We start from the raw sequence: 21003 nt of genomic DNA on the forward strand, positions 1-21003 counted from the left end.
TTTATGCACACTTATAGTTTGATCTTGGAGACCAAAACTACATTGGCTGAAGTGGCCATTTTCAGGCCTTCACAAAAAGTTTTATCAAACCTTCAGAATATGCTTGAATAAATACCTTGCAAACATGTGAAAAGATTGAAGAATTACAGTAGCATATTTTAAATCTTGAGCCATTCTTATCATTTATTTGGGCCGTCTCCCACTACCCTGTTTCTCCTGCTATTTGGGACAGTTGCACAGACTGGTGACTCATCATAATAAATCTTCAACCTTTTCAACCAATAAAGCACTTTTTTCAGTGGAATTTATGCACACAATTATTATGAAAATGACGCCAAAAAGGATTTGTTTGTGTTACTAAAGATGCAGGCTTCATAAAACTGTGCATCCCATAGTTCACTCAGAATTTATCAAAATATTGGTGGCAGAGGTGGTTGAAAAGGTTGAATAATTAGGTAGGTCTTCTCAATCTGCAAAAATTTTAGTGAAATTCAAATTTAGTAGCTAAACCAGGCTTTGAGAATCAACTTCAGTCTAACTGACCTCTTTATATCCTGAATTATGCTCTTTGTTGAAGTCTAAATTATAATTTTTTTTCATTTGATGTAGATGTGCTAATGTGTCAAAAGCCTTAAGAGATATGAGAGACATGGAAATCACTATAAATGTGACTGCCACTCATATCAATTCATCAATAATTCATTCGCATACATGCAGACTTTACCAGAGAGGATATTCCTGTCATTTTCCATCATCTCAAATGGAAAAAATGGTGTTTAATACTCTCATGTCTGAAGGGAATCTGACTACGCTTGACAGAATTCGCAAGTCAATCTGTCATGTCAATCTATCATTCATTTTTTTTTCCAGCTCTGCAGACTTTACCAGAGACGACATTCCTGTCATTTTCCATCATTTCAAATGGAAAAATGCTGTTTAATACTCACATGCCTGAAGGGAATCTGACTACACTTGACAGAATTCGCAAGTCAATCTATCATGTCAATCCTTCATTCATTTTTTTCCAGCCCTGCAGACTTTACCAGAGAGGATATTCCTGTCATTTTCCCATCATTTCGAACGGAAAAAAGTTGTTCAATACTCACACTTCTGAAGGGAATCTGACGGCCCTAAACGGAATGCGCGTGCTCTCCATGTGGTGGGTCATTCAAGGTCACACGTTTGGCTTCAGCGTATCTTTTTTGGGTAAGTTTGAGTTGACCATAGATTGATTGAGAATAATTTGTTCTCTAAAGCCATACCTCGCATGTGAGTTCAAGTCCAGCTCATGCTGGCTTCCTCACTGGTTGTAAGTGGGAAGGTATGACAGCAACCTGCGGATGGTCGTGGGTTTCCCCGCGCTCTGCCTGGTTTCCTCCCACCATAATGCTGTGTGGCAGTATAAGTGAAATATTGTTGAGCACTGGTGTAAAACACCAATCAAAATAAAAATAAAGCCTACCATACAAAGCCTAAGCTTTTCACTGTTGTCATGCTGGTCATTTGTACAGTTCAAGGAGAATTTTTCTCCTGTAGATGCTACAAGACACATTCACGACTACCCTAATTCCAAACCTTTTCACATATTATAAGAGAGAGTATCTTCTTCATCTCACGATTAATGCACCACCTGTTTAATTTGAGTTTGGAGAAAAATTTATATTCTACAGGTTGAGTAATTTCATGATCAGTACAATTGTATCAGTTTACACAGAAGATTGCCCTTGAATGAACATCTAGCAAAACAGGCCAAAAGGTTGAACAAATACAGTACTGGATGTACATTTATGAAAATAAAAGCATATGTACAGGAACAATGGGGGAGTTTCGGGTTGAAAAATTTTTGGCGGCAAAGGTAAAAACAGTTCTACTGTGCCATGTGAATGATGAAAAATGTGAAGCAAAGTTTTGTTGAAATTGGTTTACTGTCTCCTTTTCCAGAAGCACAATTGACACCTCTTTTCTTTAGGAACTTCTCAAGATCACAGACATTCAGATTCTTAATTTTCACTATCTTCGTCTACTGTAGATTAATTTTTATGACACTTTTTTCAGACACCCATGTTATAGTGAATGTGATAAAAAATAGTGGCCTAACATTTTTGGCAGGTCACATGATACAGTTGGACTTTTTCTACCTTCATCGATAAAAGAGTTTGAATTCGAAACTCCGCTATTGTGTAATTGTCCCGGTACATGTAATTTGTGTAATTACCCTGACAAAAATATCCTGTTAAAACTTAATACAACCTGTGCATATTGAGTCACCTGGTAATAAATGTATACTACAGTATTTGACAAATATAGTATTGTAAATAACGTCACAACCAAAACGTTTTCTTTTGGAGGCTAATAAATGTCATTAAATATGGCTTCTGTTGCTCAAAGCCATATCTAGTTCTTTAATTAGGATTTATTTTCTGTAAACGAACAAATGTTCTTGATGTGATAGGGGATGAACACTGAGTCTTTGGCGAAGACTTTCCCCATTGCTCTCTGCAAAATTATTATTTTTCTCTGATTGTTCACTTTACAGACAACCTGGTCATCATCTCGGAACTAATGAAGAGATTCACATTCCAAGCCCTAAGCAATGCAACCTTTTCAGTGGACTCATTCTTTTTTCTCAGGTAGGGAATTTTTTCCCCGTCTTCAATCTTTTATGTCAAAATAATTGAAATCAGTTTTACCAGGAAGGGAAGTAAAGGTACATGGTACCTATCTCTTTTGATGGAATAATTTTCTTGTTCCCATCTCTGCCAAGCTAAGTTAAAGAACTTTAATGTCTGAAATCAGCTCTTGTTCCTGTTTCCACAAGCCAAAATGTAGGAACTTTAACTGGTCTAAATCTGCTTGTTCCCATATCTGCCAGGTTAAATGTGGGAACTTTAAGGTGTCCAAATCAGCTCCTGTTCTTATCTCTGCCAGGTTAAATGTGGGAACTTTACAATGTCCAAATAAGCTCTTGTTCTTATATCTGCCAGGTTAAATGTTGAAACTTTAACCGGTCTAAATCAGCTCTTGTTTTTATCTCTGCCAGGCTAAATGTAAGAACTTTAACCGGTCTAAATCTGCTTGTTCCCATCTCTGCAAGGGTAAATGTGGGAACTTTCAGGTGTCTAAATCAGCTCTTGTTCTTATCTCTGCCAGGTTAAATGTGGGAACTTCAACCGGTCTGAATCAGCTCTTGTTCTTATCTCTGCCAGGTTAAGTTTAGCGACTTTAATGTGTCCAAATTAACTCCTGTCCCTGTCTCTGCCAAGTTAAATTTAGGTACTATATTAAGGTGTTTAAATCAACACTTGATCCTATATATGTACATTTAATATATATATATATATATACATCTATGGTGTCCAGTGCACGGCCTACCCCGTCTGGTGTCTTCAAACATGTTACTATAGTTAGGCAGCACATCCTAATTTTAGCGTTGAAACTTTTGAAATGCAACATATTGCCTACATTTAATGTTGTCGTGTCAGGTTCATCACATGGCTTTGATATACAGTATAGGGAAACAGGTTGTGGTTGAAGGTTCTCGACTTGCGATAGCGAGGACACTTGAGGTGTGGATTCAAACCCAGTCTTAGACATTACATTCATGACATTTGAACATTTCTGTGTTCTCATTGTTTCTGCCAGGTTAAATATGGGAACTTCAAGGTGTCCAAATCAGCTCTTCTTCCTATCTCTGCCAGGTGCCCAAATCAGCTCGTTCCTATCTTTACCAGGTTAAATATGGGAACTTCAGGGTGTCCAAATCAGCTCTTCTTCCTATCTCTGCCAGGTGTCCAAATCAGCTCGTTCCTATCTTTACCAGGTTAAATATGGGAACTTCAAGGCGTCCAAATCAGCTCTTCATCCTATCTCTGCCAAGTGTCCAAATCAGCTCGTTCCTATCTTTACCAGGTTAAATATGGGAACTTCAAGGTGTCCAAATCAGGTCTTATTTCTATCTCTACCAGGTTAAATATGGGAACCAACATGCCAAATCAGCTTTTATTTCTATCTCTGCCAGGTGTCCAAATCAGCTCTTATTCCTATCTCTGCCAGGTTAAATATTGGAACTTTTAGATTTCCAAATCAGCTCTTGTTCATATCTCTGCCAGGCTAAATGTAGGAACTTTTAGATGTCCAAATCAGGTCTTGTCCCTGTTTCTGCCAGGTTAAATGTGGGAACTTGAAAGTGTCCAAATCAACGCTTGTTCTTATCTTTGCCGGGGTAAATGTGGGAACTTATAGGTGTCCAAATCAGCTCTTGTTTCTATCTCTGCCAGGTTTTATGGAGGAGCTTTAAGGTTTTGGGATTTCTAGTGACAGTCAGCAACCCCTGGCCATTTGCCATGTCTAAAACCACTTGTCTGCCACCAATATGGTGGGCATATCTATATGTTAATCTATGTGGACAATTTTGTCAGTAACTTGCCAAAGGTCATGGGATTACCCAGGACACTTCATGGGGTCATGGGATTACCCAGGACACTTCATTGGGTCATGGGATTACCCAGGACACTTCATGGGGTCATGGGATTACCCAGGACCCAGGGTACTTCATCACCCTTCACCCATAGATTTGACCACCATGGACAGTTCTTCAATGTCATTTAACAGTAGTCAAATGAATAAATTAATAAATAAACCAATAAATATACAGTATATCTTTTCTTCATCTTACAGTGGTTTGCTAGTGGCTTATCTGACCTTGAATGCCCTAAGGGAAAACAATGGCAAGCTCAACTGGCTAAAGTTCATACTGCACAGATTTTGGAGGTAAGATTTTAAATCTTCATTTTCCAGGTGTGGCAAACCTGCCGAGCAAGTGATGCAATCTGTGTCTACCTGCAATTTTATTAATTTAACCATAATTGGTTTATCTAACATTAGATGATCAGGTCAGATTCAGTTAAAATGGAAAGTCATTTTTGTATTAAAGAAGGAGCTTACAAGGAACTATTTAAAAAAGACTTGAATTTAGCAATTACATTTTTACAATTTATTATACGCTTATGGATTATTTATGAAAGGAATGTTCAACCTTGAGGTTAGGAGAAGGGTTTATACTGGAATCACCCAATCTGTCCGTCCGTCTGTCTGTAGACATGATTTTGTCTGTGCACCTCCTTCCAAAGTTTGCTGCACCTATTTTGGTTGAACTTATCGTACATCTTGCCTATCATCTGAACCTGTGCTTGCTAAAGTTAAATGGCAGTTGTGTTGTTATGAAAATAATTAGCCTCATTTAGGACTTTTTTCATGTGTCCGGATGTTTCTTCTTTGAAGTGGTGGAGGATGGAAGGGAGATATTATTTTGGACATCCAGATTCTAGTGATAGGTAGTTTGAATTAATTACATTTATGCTACCATGAATTTTTAATGAAAATATTCTCTGTAGCTTTTTCTAGTTAGTAAATTTCTGATCAAAAAATGAGCAGAGGGCAAAGGTCAACCGTGACCCTGTAGACAAGGTCTCGGCAAATTACATGTGTGACAAAACAGAAGAATTGAACTTTTTTATTATATTAACGCAAATGGTAACTGGTATTGTTGATTCCAGGGGTTCATATACCTGGCCTTGTAAAACCTGTCCATGACGTAAAATGCAATATGTGTGTTCGTTGTATTATTATTATTTTATCCCTTTTTTTAATACCATGGCAGTGATGTTCTGCCCACCTCTGTAGTGCCTGTTAAACTGCTGTTTATAATAGATACCCGTTGTAAATGGTTTTATCGCTACTTTATGCCAGGTTGACCCCTGCGTTGGCATTCTGCATCATGGTGTACTCGACGCTGTTTTTACACGTGGTCCATGGCCCCATGGTTAAAACCATGTTGAAAGGAGACATGTTCGAGGCGTGCAAGACAACCTGGTGGCCAAACTTGATCTACATCAATAACTTCTACCCAAGTTATGGGGACGTGGGAAAGCAGGTAAGCACGTGTATTTTGTTTGTTCGTTTTGTTTTATGGGACATAGGTATAATTTATTTATTTATTTATTTGATTGGTGTTTTACGCCGTACTTAAGAATATTTCACTTATACGACGGCGGCCAGCATTATGGTGGGTGGAAAGCATGCAGAGCCCGGAGGAAACCCACAACCATCCGCAGATTGCTGGCAGACCTTCCCACTCACGGCCGGAGAGGATACCAGCATGAGCTGGACTTGAACTCACAGCGACCGCATTGGTGAGAGACTCCTGGGGAATTATGCTGCGCTAACCAACTGAGCCATGGAGGCGTCGGGACATAGGTATAAAGCGGTAGATCCAGGATCAATCCTGGGTCAAGTCACACCTAAGACTTTAAAAGAGGAAGTTGTAACTTCCTCGCTTGGCGTTCAGCATGAAGGGAATAGTGCAATGACTGGTTGACCTGTATCAGTATAATGGCTTGGGCGGGGTGGCTTACTTGCCTTTGGTAAGGCATCTCAATGAAGCAGCACTAGATAAAAGAGCAGTGGAAGTCTGTCCCGTGACAAGGAGGCACATTACATACACCCTGAGGATTCCTTCGTCGTCATATGACTGAAAAATTGTTGAGTATGACGTTAAACCCCAATCACTCAATCACTCACTCACTCTATGATTTATGGGGCATAAGTAAGCATGTATAGCTTGTGGATTTGTTTTCTAGGAATTACCATTTTTTATTGGTATTATTTGAAATTGTGATATGTCTAAAACAGTGAAAAAAAATATGACATTATGACAAAAATATATGCATAATGTATATAATACATAGAAGTATGTTTTGTGCCACGCCCTGATAGAAAACTGCCATTACTGTATTTGACTTAGGAAGGTGTTTTGAGATTTGTTTGGAAGTTTGGCTGACAGAACCGTCTTCTACTAGAAAAATGTACATTTGAACACCAAAATTAAAAATCTTTTTTTGACCTTTATTTTCTTTAAAAATGCACTTTCTTAGATGAAGTTTTAAGACAGATACAGTATTTCAGTGAAAATGGCAAGGTTGGATGATTTCAAATTTCCTTTCCAGTGCATGGGTTGGACGTGGTACTTGGCCAATGACATGCAGTTTTACCTGATAAGCCCGATCCTGCTCTACCCTCTTTATAGGTTTGAAACATCACATTTTATTTCCTCCTGTTTTCTTTATCATAGTTTATCATCCTTTTTATTGTTAATTCGCATACATTCATATTCACATGTGGTATTGATTTTTAACTTTTTTGAGAAAGTTATAATGTGACAAGCTTGGTGTATAAATTATAGAAAATTTATTACCAGTGTGTGAACGGTGACATGTGCAAAGACAAGGCTGACATTTGTGAAAGGCAATTGTTTTTGCTATTGTAATGTAATAGCAAAAATTTGATTGGATTTGCTCTGATGGCTTTTTGTTGAAATCTGCAGTATTGCCTCTTTAAAAGTCTCACAAAAGAAGTTTTGACGTACATGTGATGATCGCCACATAGGAAGGCAAGTGGTCTTAAGGCTTCACCACACCCATGGCAAACCGAAATAAACACGTTACAAGAAACCCATTGTTTGAAGAAAAAAAAAATGTATATACATTCTGTGAGATCAATTTTATCACAAGATTTTCTATCAGTGTTCTAAAAACCTTTTTAGTGGATCTTTACATTTGTGTTTTTATTTTTGTTCACCAGGTGGCGCCGTGTTGGTATTGCCATGGTGATGTTCTTGATCCTGACCTGCTTGATCGTCGGTTCCGTCATTGCCCGGGTTTACCAAATGTGTGCTGCCGGATGCCCGTAAGACTCTTCGTTTGTAATAGACCTGCTCTGCATTACCTCCCTTGTTACATGAGAGTGACTATGATGTAACGTGAGATAAGTTTTTGAGGTGTGAAAGTAGACCTTGCCTGTGAAAGCATGCAGTATTCGTGTTATGCCACAACAGTGGCAGATATTTTCTAAACAATAAAATGCGAAAAACCATGATATCAGTCAAACCATGAGTTGCAAAAATGTTGTGAGATCTTAAATGGAGTTGATGTTTTTCAGCTTAAGATTTCGCAGAAATTTTCTATTGTATTTAACTAGAGGCAAAATTTTAAAATTCCCTCCAAATGAATTCAAAAATAGTTCATCAAATAAGTTTACAAAATTAAAATCAGTCTTTAGGGTACATCCTCAACAACCGTATGCCACTTTAACTGCGAAACTTGCCATTAGTCATTTTGTGAGGTTCGATCTAACCACAGCTTAATCCTAAAATATAAAAAGTCCATCCCCAGTTGTTTTAATCTCTGATCCAGATTATGAGGATTAGCAACACTGCTAATTGATGTTCTTGTGTAATTCTTGCCATAATATAACTTGTAAAATAAAACAGTGGTAAGAATTTTGTTTTGTTTGGTACTGATTAAATCCACAAACGAAATGGGTGTAGTTCTATCGCTGTGTGCATATTAAATACCTTGTGTTACAAAATTCATGTATTGTGTATGAGAATCAGTTTTATTTTAGAGTAAATGTGAGGGATGGTTTATAAAAAAATGTTTGTATTGACGTGGAGTTTTACGTGCCTACATATATATTAATATGCGGTGAATGTTCCTTTGGTGATGCTCTGCGTACACATTAATTAATGAATTAATTACTGTTAATTACTCAAATTCAGTTCTTCAGGTGGGAAGCTATGGGAGGTGGGACCTCAACTATTAAGGTATCCAGGTAGAAAGTGTGCAGGTTATGTCATGACACTGACAAATATTTTCCAGGTAACAGAATGTAAATAAAAACATGATATTAAACTTTGAGAGTCGTAGGAACGTGGAGAGATCTTAAATGTAGTAAATGTTTTTCACGTTGAGTATGATAATTTATAACAGAATTTGCACAAGGTGTCTATTGTGTTTTTAATTAGAGCCAGTATGTGTAAATTACATCTGAATGGATTAAAAAATATATAACACTTACACTTGGCTTTCCCAATAAGTTTATAAAATTAAAATCTGTCGTAAAGCTAGGCCCTAAATGATCTAAAAATTTGACCACAAAGACCATTTTTGGAGTCAAATAATGTCATGAGATACAACTTCTGCTGCTAAAATTTTCATTTTCCGAGAAGGATGTCATCCAAACATCTCTCAAAGCAAATTCCTAAAATCAATAGAAGTCCCAGAATCTGGAAAAATGGGCAACCAGCTTACTGCCAGGACTTAAAACAGGAGAGAGACAGGTAATTCAGCACTGCCCTATTGAATGAAAGTATAGTGCTGTTGTCTTGACATTAAATACTTGTGTATTGGCAGTTATACAAGATATGATACATAATAAAACCATATGGTATAAATAACCACCTATTCAGACTTTATTATTCAACAATTTGTTAAACTTTGATCACAGCTAGTAATTTATTAGAAGTAAAGTAATGGCCAAAAAAAGTGCTGTCATTACTGACATCTCCAGTGAATTTAGATCAGCATTTTAAATGCTTCAGTTTTAATTTGTAGAATAGATTTAGTTAATGCTAGGATAGATGGATTTTTCTGAGATGACACAGGTTCTGCATCTGTTGGTTTCTGAGTTTACCAAGATAACCACATGGCAGTTAATAACCTGTCTGCACAAGCGTATCATGTTGTGTCGGCTACCATGGTAACCAGATTTTCCATCAGCCTCCTTTTTTTCTGTCCACGTACATGCAAACTGAGTTTACTTGTGATGAACTACTTAATATGTACATGTAGAACTGTTGTTTTATCATGTTGGCACTGAATCGTAGTTTAATATGTTGACATTGAACTGTTGTTTCATCTTGTTGACATTGAATTGTTGGTTTACCATGTTGACAGTAAACTTTTGTTTCATGAAGTTGAAATTGGCATTGTTGTTTCATGAAGTTGACATTGGCATTGTTGTTTCATCATGTTGACATTGGCATTGTTGTTTCATTATGTTGACATTGGCATTGTTGTTTCATCATGTTGACACTTGATTTATCATGTTGATAATGACACTGTTGTTTCATAATGTTGTCATTGTAGCATCACCCATCATACTGAGGATCTGTACGCCCATCATGACACCATGTATAACAAACCCTTTACGCGGATTGCTCCCTATCTGGTGGGCATGCTCACTGGCTACATCCTGTCTGTGACGAAGTGTCGCCTGAGAATTAACAAGGTATTGCAACAGCTAGGTCATATTTTTTAATGGAAAATCATCTTGAACTCTAAATTTAGTCCAGTCTACAACTGCATAAATTATTCATCTTTCGATATATGTATTACATATTATTATATCATCTCAGAACCATGCAAAGCGTTCCTTCATATATATGATCTTCACAAAACTGTGCCTGATCTGATGAAAACTGTGCCTGATCTGATGAAAACTGTGCCTGATCTGATGGAAACTGTGCCTGATCTGATGAAAACTGTGCCTGATCTGATGGAAACTGTGCCTGATCTGATGAAAACTGTTCCAGATCTGATGAAAACTGTGACTGGTTTTCTGGAAACTGTGACTGATCTTCTGGAAACTGTGCCTGATAGTCTGAAAATTGTGCCTGATGCTCTGAAAACTGTCCTTGATTCTCTGAAAATTGTGCCTTATTCTTTGAAAATTGTGCCTTATTCTTTGAAAATTGTGCCTTATTCTCTGAAAACTGTGTCCTAATGTTTTAAAACTCTCTGAATTGATAAAATAGTTTTCTTCAAAATTTGTATTGTTTTCATGAATAGCTTTGAAAACTGTCAATTATTCTTCATGTATTTGACCGAAAATTTAGTTCAAGAAGTACTTTTTAGAGGAACATAAAGGTCAAGAAAGTTTTCTTTTGGTGCTGAAACACACATATTCCCAGTGAGATGTCACCATACCTTTAAAAGAAACCTCAGTATACCTTGCTAAGATCAATAAAACTCTCTGAATCAGGCAAAATGAGTAATTAATCATGGATTAGATATTAGGTCATTCACAGTAACTATATTCCAAGTGAGGTGGAGAGCCTCCGTGTTCACGGAGGTTAACATGCCAGCACAGCGCAGTGACCCAGGAACCTCCCACCAATGCAGTCGCTTGTGAGTTCAAGTACATGCTGCGTTCCACTTCGACCATACATGGGAAGGTCTGCCAGCAACTTGAGAATGGCCCTGGGTTCCCCCAGGGCTCTGCCTGGTTTCCCCTCACTATAATGCTGGCCGTCGTCGTATAAGTGAGATATCCTTGAGTAATTCAAACAAATAAGTAAATAAATAAAGTGAAGTAGTAAGAAAAGATAAAATTTCTTAAGACACAAAGATTTTCTACACCAGTTACCAGTTAATTAATTCTGTCAGTTTCAAGTGATCATGAAACTTTCCTGTTTTTACATCTAGTTCCTTGTGGCACTAGGCTGGCTTATAGCTGCAGCAATCAACATCAGTGTGTTATACGGCCTGTATGGACTTCAACACGGACAGGTTTTCTCCCCTGATATCAACGCCCTCTACATGGGTACAAGCCGTTTTGCATGGTCCCTGGGATTGGCTTGGGTAGCTCTTGCGTGCGCCACTGGAAAGGGAGGTAATCACAGTAATTTGTTTGCTAATTTGTTGATCCAAGGTGTGAATATCTGTCGTTGCACCTATTTCAGTTTTCTGTAAGTGTAATAATGGTAAAGTGAAGAACTATTCAATTATACAGTGGCAGTCAATTTTTTTTTTGCACTCTTTTTCCTCCCCTACCTTACATGATACAGGAGGCCTCTGTGGCAGAGCAGGATAGCATGCCAGCACGGTGCAATGATACAGGGGGCCTCCGTGGCAGAGCGTATATCATGCCAGCATGGCGCAGTGATACAGGAGGCCTCTGTGGCAGAGCAGGATATCATGCCAGCATGGCACAATGATACAGGGGGCCTCCGTGGCAGAGCGTATATCATGCCAGCATGGCGCAATGATACAGGAGGCCTCTGTGGCAGAGCAGGATATCATGCCAGCATGGCACAATGATACAGGGGGCCTCCGTGGCAGAGCGGTGTATCATGCCAGCATGGCGCAATAAGTCAGGAGCCTCTCACCAATACAGTTGCTGTGAGTTCAAATCCAGCTCATGCTGGCTCCCTCTCCAGCCGTACATGGGAAAGTCTGCAGCAACCTGTGGATGGTTGTAGGTTTCCCTCAGGCTCTGCCCGGTTTCCCCCACCATAATGCTGCTGGCTGGCATATAAGTGATTATTATTGAGTATGGACAATGTAAAACACCAATCAAATTAGTACATATATTAGACTATACATTACAGTTAACCTACATAAAGAGCATACTATACTATATAAAGACGGAGAAAACATAAAAATAAATGCTAAATACTTTTTTTTATGCTCTTCTATACTTTTTTTGATTTTTCTTTAAAGTGAATTTTTTTTAAAGTCTGTCACGATATATACATAGAAAAAAGGGTACTGGATACAGTTGTCATGGAAAGAAATGCGAAAAATTTTACAAAGTTCTGACAGCCAAAAAGATGAAGTTCAGTATGGCACTGACAGACAAGACAGACTCTGAGTAGCCAAGTTGCATAAGCCCTTATGAACTTGGCCAACCACTAGCGCTGAAAGTCTCACATGATAATTGGCAGTCACGTCACAAAACCTGTTAGCTCTCCATTGTCAGTGTGGTTTCTTTATAGTGGACAGACAGATATGGATGCAATAAATCAAATTTTGCTGTTAGTTTAAGTGTTAAAGGTGTGCATTTGGACCAGTCATATATGAGCAGAGAACTGAGAACGGTTGCCCGTGTCACAATGTGCACAGGTTGGGCAGGAGACAACCTGCCAGGGGAAGCTGGCAAGAGAATCGCCTCGGGAGAGTCATTGCTTGAAGAAAAATATTTTTGCTTTGTAGTACTTTTCCTTAGCAAAGTCAGATTTATGATGAAAATGTCTTCCCAAAATCGGAATAAAAGATTCTCTAATAAATCAGAAGGTTCTGTTATGTTATATAAATTCCCTGATGTTGGTACAGCCAGCTAGGCCTAATGCTTACACAAATGCTGGACGAGGATGAACAGGACTGCTAAAACATGACACTTGTGTCCACGAACAACGCCCTGACCGAGCGCCAACTTAAAAGAAACATCAGCATTCAACACGGAACAGAGCTGATACTCTTTGGTTGGGAACCAGGGGTTTATGTTTGCATGTTCTCAGTGTCACATTGTTTAATGTTTAATGGTGCGGGAGAACTCCTACGTTTTGTGACGTCGCTCTAGATAGCTATAACATGGCAAAATGGCGTCACCAAATGAGTGGCTAGGTACTGACAATTGTGTGCTATTTATTTTGTTGATAAGCGGTGTAGAATTTTTAAATATTTTGAGAACATTTCTGGAAATCTACTTTATTAATTAATTCAGATTTAGCAGCTGATATTATGTTCACTTCAAAGAGGAAAACACACTTAAAGATAATATTTGTATGGTAAGTATTTGGGACCACCTGTTGGTATATCTTGTCTTTGCCTAGTAATGTTATAAATGAGGATGTAACACAAGTTTAATAAATATATTTGCACTTGAGTTTTTTTCAGCTAACAAATTTGTTCAACGTGGATTTGATCATACATGTATTTATATTTTTAATATATTCATAAATATTTTTATAATACAGATTAAATACATGTGTTTGGATATAAGCAACAAATTTGAAATTAAAATATAGCTGCTAGAGCAGCGATGCCAGGCTCAACCCGGTATTTCCGGCCTATGCAGTGTCATTTCCGATTGCTTGATTTATTTATGTTATTTATTTGATCGGTGTTTTACGCCGTACTCAAGAATATTTCACTTGTACGACGGCGGTCAGCATTAATGTGGGTGGAGACCGGGCAGAGCCCAGGGGAAACCCAGAAACATCCGCTGGTTGCTGCACCTTCCCATTTACGGCTGGAGAGGAAGCCAGCATGAGCTGGACTTAAACTCACAGTGACCACATTGGTGAGAGACTCCTGGGTCATTACGCTGTGCTAGCACGCTAACCAACTGAGCCACTGAGGCCCCCTCCCGATTGCTTGAATGGTATCTATGCATTGATATACATGTATGCGTTTTTATACGTATACACATTTGTAAAAGTCCGAAGACCGCCGGAGTAATAAATGTGTGATCAACTGAACATATGTGCGGTAATAAATGTAAAAAATGCACCTGATATCACAGACAGATTACAATTGGTTAAACAATTTTCAAACATAGTGCTGTTCAGTCTCCACTATGACCATACAAAATCTCTAGAACTTCACAAGTAAATGACTCGACTGAAATGGTACAATCTTGTGCTCAACCAGGTATTCACAAGTGGTGAAGCATAGCCTATGGAGAACCAGTTTATTATAAGAGAGAATAACTTGAAACTTTAAATTTTAATTTACCATTTCAGAATCATTCAATGTATTGATAATGCTCTTCTGCCCTTTCAATTTAAGGCCCTGTGAATGATATCCTCTCTTGGCGGGTGTGGGCCCCCTTGGGGCGTCTGACGTACTGCGCTTACCTTTTCCACCCATTGGTTCTCTTCTGTTACTATGGAAACAAGCGTAAAACTGTTCATTACACCGACATTGAATTGGTAAGTATATTACCACAGAAGCAAATTTAAACTTGTTCATTGCGCTGACATTGAACTGGTAAATACATTACTATGGAAGCAAACGTAAACTTGTTCATTGCACTGACCTTCAACTAGTAAGTACATTTCCATGGAAGCAAACGTAAATTTGCTCATTGCACCGACATTGAACTGGTATGTACATTACCACGCAAGCAAACATAAAACTTGCTCATTGCACCGACATTGAAGTGGTATGTACATTACTACGGAAGCAAATGTAAACTTGCTCATTGCACCGACATTGAACTGGTAAGGACATTATCACAGACCTCTAAGTAAACTTTTTCATAACGCAGAATTTGAACTGGTAAGGACATTACCACAGACCTTTAAGTAAACTTTTTCATAACGCAGAATTTGAACTGGTAAGGACATTACCACAGACCTTTAAGTAAACTTTTTCATAACGCAGAATTTGAACGGGTAAGGACACTACCACAGACCTTTAAGTAAACTTTTTCATAACGCAGAATTTGAACTGGTAAGGACGTTACCACAGACCCTAAAATAAACTTTTTCATAACGCAGAATTTGAACTGGTAAGGACATTACCACAGACCCTAAAATAAACTTTTTCATAACGCAGAATTTGAACTGGTATGTACATTACTACAGACCCTAAAGTAAACTTTTTCATAACGCAGAATTTGAACTGGTAAGGACATTACTACAGACCCTAAAGTAAACTTTTTCATAACGCAGAATTTGAACTGGTAAGGACATTACCACAGACCCTAAAATAAACTTTTTCATAACGCAGAATTTGAACTGGTAAGGACATTAATACAGAAGCAAGCGTAAACTTGTCCATAACTCTGACGATCAGGTGGTAAGTCAGTGTAGATTACCACGGGAGCAAAAGTAACCTTGAAAACCTCAAAAGATTAAATGAGTGTCTTTTTGAGACATTAGTTAACAGCCAGTCACATTTCTGGCTGTGGTCATCTGACATAGATTTCAGCAAAGCAATGTGGCATTCAGCAATAACATTACCACCGAGGAAGCAAGGGTACATACACGTACGTAGCTCGCCCTGCCTCCAGAAAACTCACACATGCACTCTGGAGCTTGGCTCCGTAATATTGTGTAATCAAGTCTTTCAAGTGGTGTGGTTTTACTTTAGAACTGGGAGGAATGTAAGAGATTTGTCCCGGCTATAGAGAACATTGTGTACGGCCTCCGTGGTCGAGGGGGCTAGCACTCCAGCGCGGTGCAGTGACCCAGGAGCGGTTGCTGTGAGTTCAAATCCGGCTCAAGCTGGCCTCCTCTCAGGCCGTACATGGGAAAGTCTGCCACCAGCCTGCGAATGTTCATGGGTTTCACCGTAATGCTGGCCGCCGGCTTATAAGTGAAATATTTATGAGTATGGTAAAACACAAATCAAATAAAGAAAAAAAAAATAAAGAAGTATGTTGTATGGATTTTTACTCAGGTTAGCTTCTTGCCACGTTCTTGTCGGCCAACCCACCCACACACCCACACACCCAACCCACCCACACGGTGGACTCGACTGTTGTTTAAGTGGCATGCTCTTTAGCTTAGCATATAAAAACACCCATCAAATATGCATATAAACTTAATGAAGGGAAAATTATACATTTTAAATACAGATCAGTTTTGTCCTAAAAATTAAATACAGATTGATTTTACCTTGAACATTTATTTCACTGCAAATTCAGTGTGTCAATAATGTGGAAACTTTAATAGTAAAATTTAGTGTACTGTATCCTTATGTAAAATATTTATGTCATTTTTTATTTTTCTCTCTTCAGAGCACTGTGTTTGTTGGGAACTTGACATTGTCCTACGCTGTTGCCTTTTTGGTCTCCATGATTGTGGAAGCCCTCATGTTGAGTTTGGAAAAACTGGTGTTCAAGAAAAAATAAATGTTTTATAGGTTTTTAGAAAAAAAAGTTTTTGATGAATTGTTTTGATTGAGAAATCAATATATTTCTTCTTAATGACTTTATGGTGTACATATAGGTTCTGAACTTTATATTTTTTTAAAAAAAGTAGAATGCTAAAATAGGAAAGTTATCTCTGTGCTTGTGTTACATCAACTTTCACATTAAAGTCATATTTTGGTAATCTGGCTTAGCGTTTGACCATTTTAGGTACTTGCTAATGTTTAGGTGAAGTTTTTTGTGATGGCCATTAATGTTGAAGATTTTTACACATGTGAATGTTTTGATTTTTATCCGGCAATACATTTACAGTGTCATTCTTGATTATATTAGGTACCGTAATTAGTTTATAATATTTTTAAAAAAATTTTTTTAAATTACATACATGGCATCGTAAATGTTGACCATTTAGGATGGATGGGTTTAGAGCAAGTGGATTACAAAGTGATCTCTTTTTTAGCTGAAAAGTAAGTATGTAGTGAAAAATCTGCAATACTGCACACTTTATGTGTACTGACTGTTAGAAGTTTAAACTTTGTACCCTTACTCAGGGTGCTTTGTAAATTCATAAACATGTGAATGAAGCGGTAAAGGAATGTGACCAGTATAAAATGATTCGTAAAGCAAATCTACATGCAAACCCGTGATAATATAGTGGTGCTGTGACGTTTGATTTTAGAATATGTAAATATGGAGACTAAGTTGCTGGTAATCCACAGGTTTATAGTTTTAAATTTATTCCAGGTGCGAAGTTTTTTAGCGTATGTTAAGATATTTTGATGTATTCGAATGTTCTCGAATTTGGTACTGGTAATAGTGGGGGAATACTGTTATAATATGTGTATTTATGGCGTGAAAATTATCAGGTACTGTGAATCTTCAACCTTTTTCAACCTCTGAAGGAGTTTTATCAGTGAAATTTATTCATATAATGATTATGAAAAAGCCACGAAAATAATTTGTTGCAATTACAATATATAATTACATTAAGATTCAAGCTGCCTAAAACTGTGCAGAGCATTGCTTTACACTCAATAGTTCTCTCAGAATGTTTCCAAATATTGGTTGCAGAGGCAGTTGAAAAGTTTCAAGAGTGTAAATTACCTAAAATTTCATCCATGACTAAAGTTTTAATTTTCTTGATTTTGAGAGTTGGCATTTTTGAAGTTTGTTTGGAACAAGAAAACAAGGTAACAGTAGGAAATGTTACATGATAGATATTTGCCTCTAAAATGTTCTTTGATGGCAACTTTTGGGGTCATTGACAGTAAATAATTTTTTTTCGTTGCTCAGGACTTTCTTCATGTGTCCCATTCCAAAACTGATCATGTTGAAAATTTATTTGAGTTGACTTTTATGTAATTTTAACATATTTTTAAGAAATGTGATTTGTTTTTTATGAAAAACCCTTTGGTTAAAGAGTAAGGCATGTTGTCAGCCATGTCTACTCGTAAATCTAGTGATAAGGTTGTGATTTATTGATGGTTACAAGGCCAGCATGTTTATCTGTGTTGTACCTTTGTCGTATTTGACTCAAGATGTAAAACTTACATTTTTTTGCACAATTTGTAACGCTTTTGTGATTTTTCTAACACTGATTTTTACGATAAAGAGATACAGAGTAAATCATGCATCATGTAAGTAGTTTGGTAGAACTACATGTATCAAAGCAGTTTTAAGGTGTAAGTTATAAGCGCAAAACTGAAAATGTTTTGTTCTGTTGTTATGAAGTTGTTTTGTATGGATGAGAATAATAACTCAGGCATCATTGGACAATGTCGCCATTTTATTTTCTGTATACACTGATTTATACACATGAGTTTTTCTTCAATCCGTAAAGAAATTTTTAAAAATTCAGTACATTTAATAAGTATGCTTGTAACCAGTTATAGTCGGGTATCCCTTTAAAGATGTTTAAATGTCTACCTTAAGACAAGATTTTTGCCAAGAATGCTGTACTTGAAACCGAAACAAGTATGACTGACCTGAGATTTCCTGTCTAGAACATTACAATCAAACTAAATGCACATATCCAGGCACAGGTGATGACAAGAATCCCACTGTCCCATGACAAGTTTTTCAAGCTGGAAATGTAAGAATTGAGCTGTTAAATGAAGGTCGTAAGTTAAACTTCAAGGGTGTCCATTCATGGTCTCAAATAAAACTCAGTCACAACAAGTTTCTTCGGACGCTGAATCGACAGCAGTGTCATAATTGGAAAATGGTGACACGTAACAGGCGAAATTGGCCTCTTGCATGTCAGTTTACGTCAGTGAGGGTTGTCGTCCAACTGTTCATGTAAATAGGTAAATAGTAGCAAATTACTGCTATTAATTCCTAGTGCGCGTACAATATCTGTTTTGTACAGATAAAATTGTTTGTTAGCCACGTGTATAGTTTCTTTGGTTAAACGGTAATTTTTAGTAATATATAGTATAAGATTCTCTATTTTTATATAACTGGAAATGCACTGTGAGAGTAATTTTTTGCTCTGATATTCTCATATCTGAATGTCTTGTGTTTTGATTTTTTATGTCTCTGGGAAGAACAGCTTTTATAACTGACAGAATAAATGTCATATATATTATTTGCTTGTAATGAGGAAAATATTGTACCGGTAAACGACTTAAAATTCGTCATACAACCAAGTCGCACATTTTATCTGATTTTGGAGAGTTTTGTTTAAATTGGAAAGGTGTTCAGCGAATAAAGTGAATTTCAGCTCCAGAAGTAATATATTGTGACATTTATTTGCTTCTAAAAGTGTACATTTTTGGGTGTACATTTTTTTTTTACGGTAGACGTGTACACGGATGCCCACCAAACGAAATGACACCAGAATTTTTTGACAATTACGGAGCTTGACATTATCGTGCTGTAAATTGAAACGATCCTGCAGTGTAACCAATCGCCGAATAATGAGAGACAATATGAACAGCGTATAGGGGTGTTTTTGGTTTGTAACATTCAAAGCTTAAGCCTATTTCCATTTGTACCTCAAAACAAGCACAGAATATATATGAATCTTTCCGTTCGTACCACAAAACGCGCAAAATATGTTATTCTTTTCATGTGTATATACCACAAAACGCGCAGAATATGTGAATCTTTCGGTTCGTCCCACGTGCGCGCAAAATATATAACTTTTCATTTGTACCCCAAAACACGCACAGAACATGTGACTGTTCCATTTGTACCACATTATACAGAAAATATGAGTGTTTTTATTTGTAACACAAGCATACGATTGTTATTATTTGTAACAAGGACATATGTGTTTTATTAAAACCAAAATAAGCAGCTAATTCCTACTAATAATTCCTAATAAGATAATTCCTACGTATTTTTCCTGTACTTTATTTTCTGTTTTCTTCGGCCGTTTTGTTTTTAACATAAGGAAGTTTTGTGTGGATTTTTACGTGTAAAACCTAAAGTTAGTTAGTATACAACATTTTCTTATGACTTTTATCTTATGCAGATGCGTTAATTATAAGCGCAAAAACATATATGAATCTGGATGTAACTCAAAATAGCCACTTATTTTCTTACGTTCTTTCTAATTGTTCCTATATTTTTATGACCTGGTTTATATTTTTTTATTTAGTTTTGTCTGTTTTTATATACACTGTAGTGTTATTCAATGCTATAACTTCCATAAAGCCAATTTTATATTCCAGTAATGCATAATAATAATAATAATATAATAATAGTTGTTAATAATTAACTTATTAACTGTCTGAGGTACATAAGTTCACTCTTAAAGATTTTTTTCTTCTTCTCTGTGAACAGTTCGTGGTATTATATTTTAAATGCTTGCAAACATAAAACTTTGTATTCATTGCTTTGGGATGGTATTCCTTATGTTGTGTATCTTAATTAAAGATGTATTCAAATTGTTTCTTGATTCCGCCGATTTGTTTTATCTCGCCTCTACTGTAGCTTATGTCCTATCCTGAGAAAACAATGTGAAACAGAATGTTAGATGTGGTGTCTTAAAAAGCACTGCCAGTATTGAGATCAGGGTTTGCACACATGTAGAGCAGAATAGCAGGGGTGGGCAGGGGCGGGAGGGTGGGGGGGTATTCCATCGTTGATACGGTATGTACATATTAAATACCGTAAATTACCTAATTCCAGACTTAGCGTACCGTGTTAATAGGATCAATGATAAACACAACATAACATTTAGTTATTTATTTATTTGATTGCTGATAAAACGTCGGCCAGCATTACGATTTGAGTAAAACCGAGCAGAGAAAAGGGTTGTATCGGGAGCGGGAATATGTTAGGTGTGGTATCTCAAAGAGTATGGCATGTATTGAAATCAAGGTTCGCACTCATGTACAGCACAATAACACGAGGGGGATATTCTGTGGTTGATTCGGTGTGTGCATATTAAATACCATAAATGAATTTCTGACTAAAGTTTATTGCGCATTAGAATCAATGTTAACCAAAATGTTTTAGGGGTGGTATCTCAAAACGTACTGCATTATTTCCAAATTA

General features: G+C 37.1%; 1 protein-coding gene across 1 annotated transcript; it reads left to right on the forward strand.

Annotated features, from left to right (window-relative positions):
- Positions 1-1139: 1139 nt before the first annotated feature.
- Positions 1140-16578, forward strand: LOC135480947 (nose resistant to fluoxetine protein 6-like). Its single transcript, XM_064760879.1, has 10 exons — positions 1140-1206; positions 2537-2630; positions 4678-4770; positions 5749-5932; positions 7005-7084; positions 7639-7743; positions 9984-10125; positions 11322-11508; positions 14409-14551; positions 16366-16578. The coding sequence occupies exons 1-10, from the start codon at positions 1140-1142 to the stop codon at positions 16477-16479; spliced, it is 1209 nt and encodes a 402-aa protein (XP_064616949.1). The 3' UTR covers positions 16480-16578.
- Positions 16579-21003: the final 4425 nt, after the last annotated feature.

The sequence above is a fragment of the Liolophura sinensis genome, chromosome 13, assembly GCF_032854445.1.
Source record: "Liolophura sinensis isolate JHLJ2023 chromosome 13, CUHK_Ljap_v2, whole genome shotgun sequence".
In the NCBI taxonomy this organism is placed as follows: domain Eukaryota; kingdom Metazoa; phylum Mollusca; class Polyplacophora; order Chitonida; family Chitonidae; genus Liolophura; species Liolophura sinensis.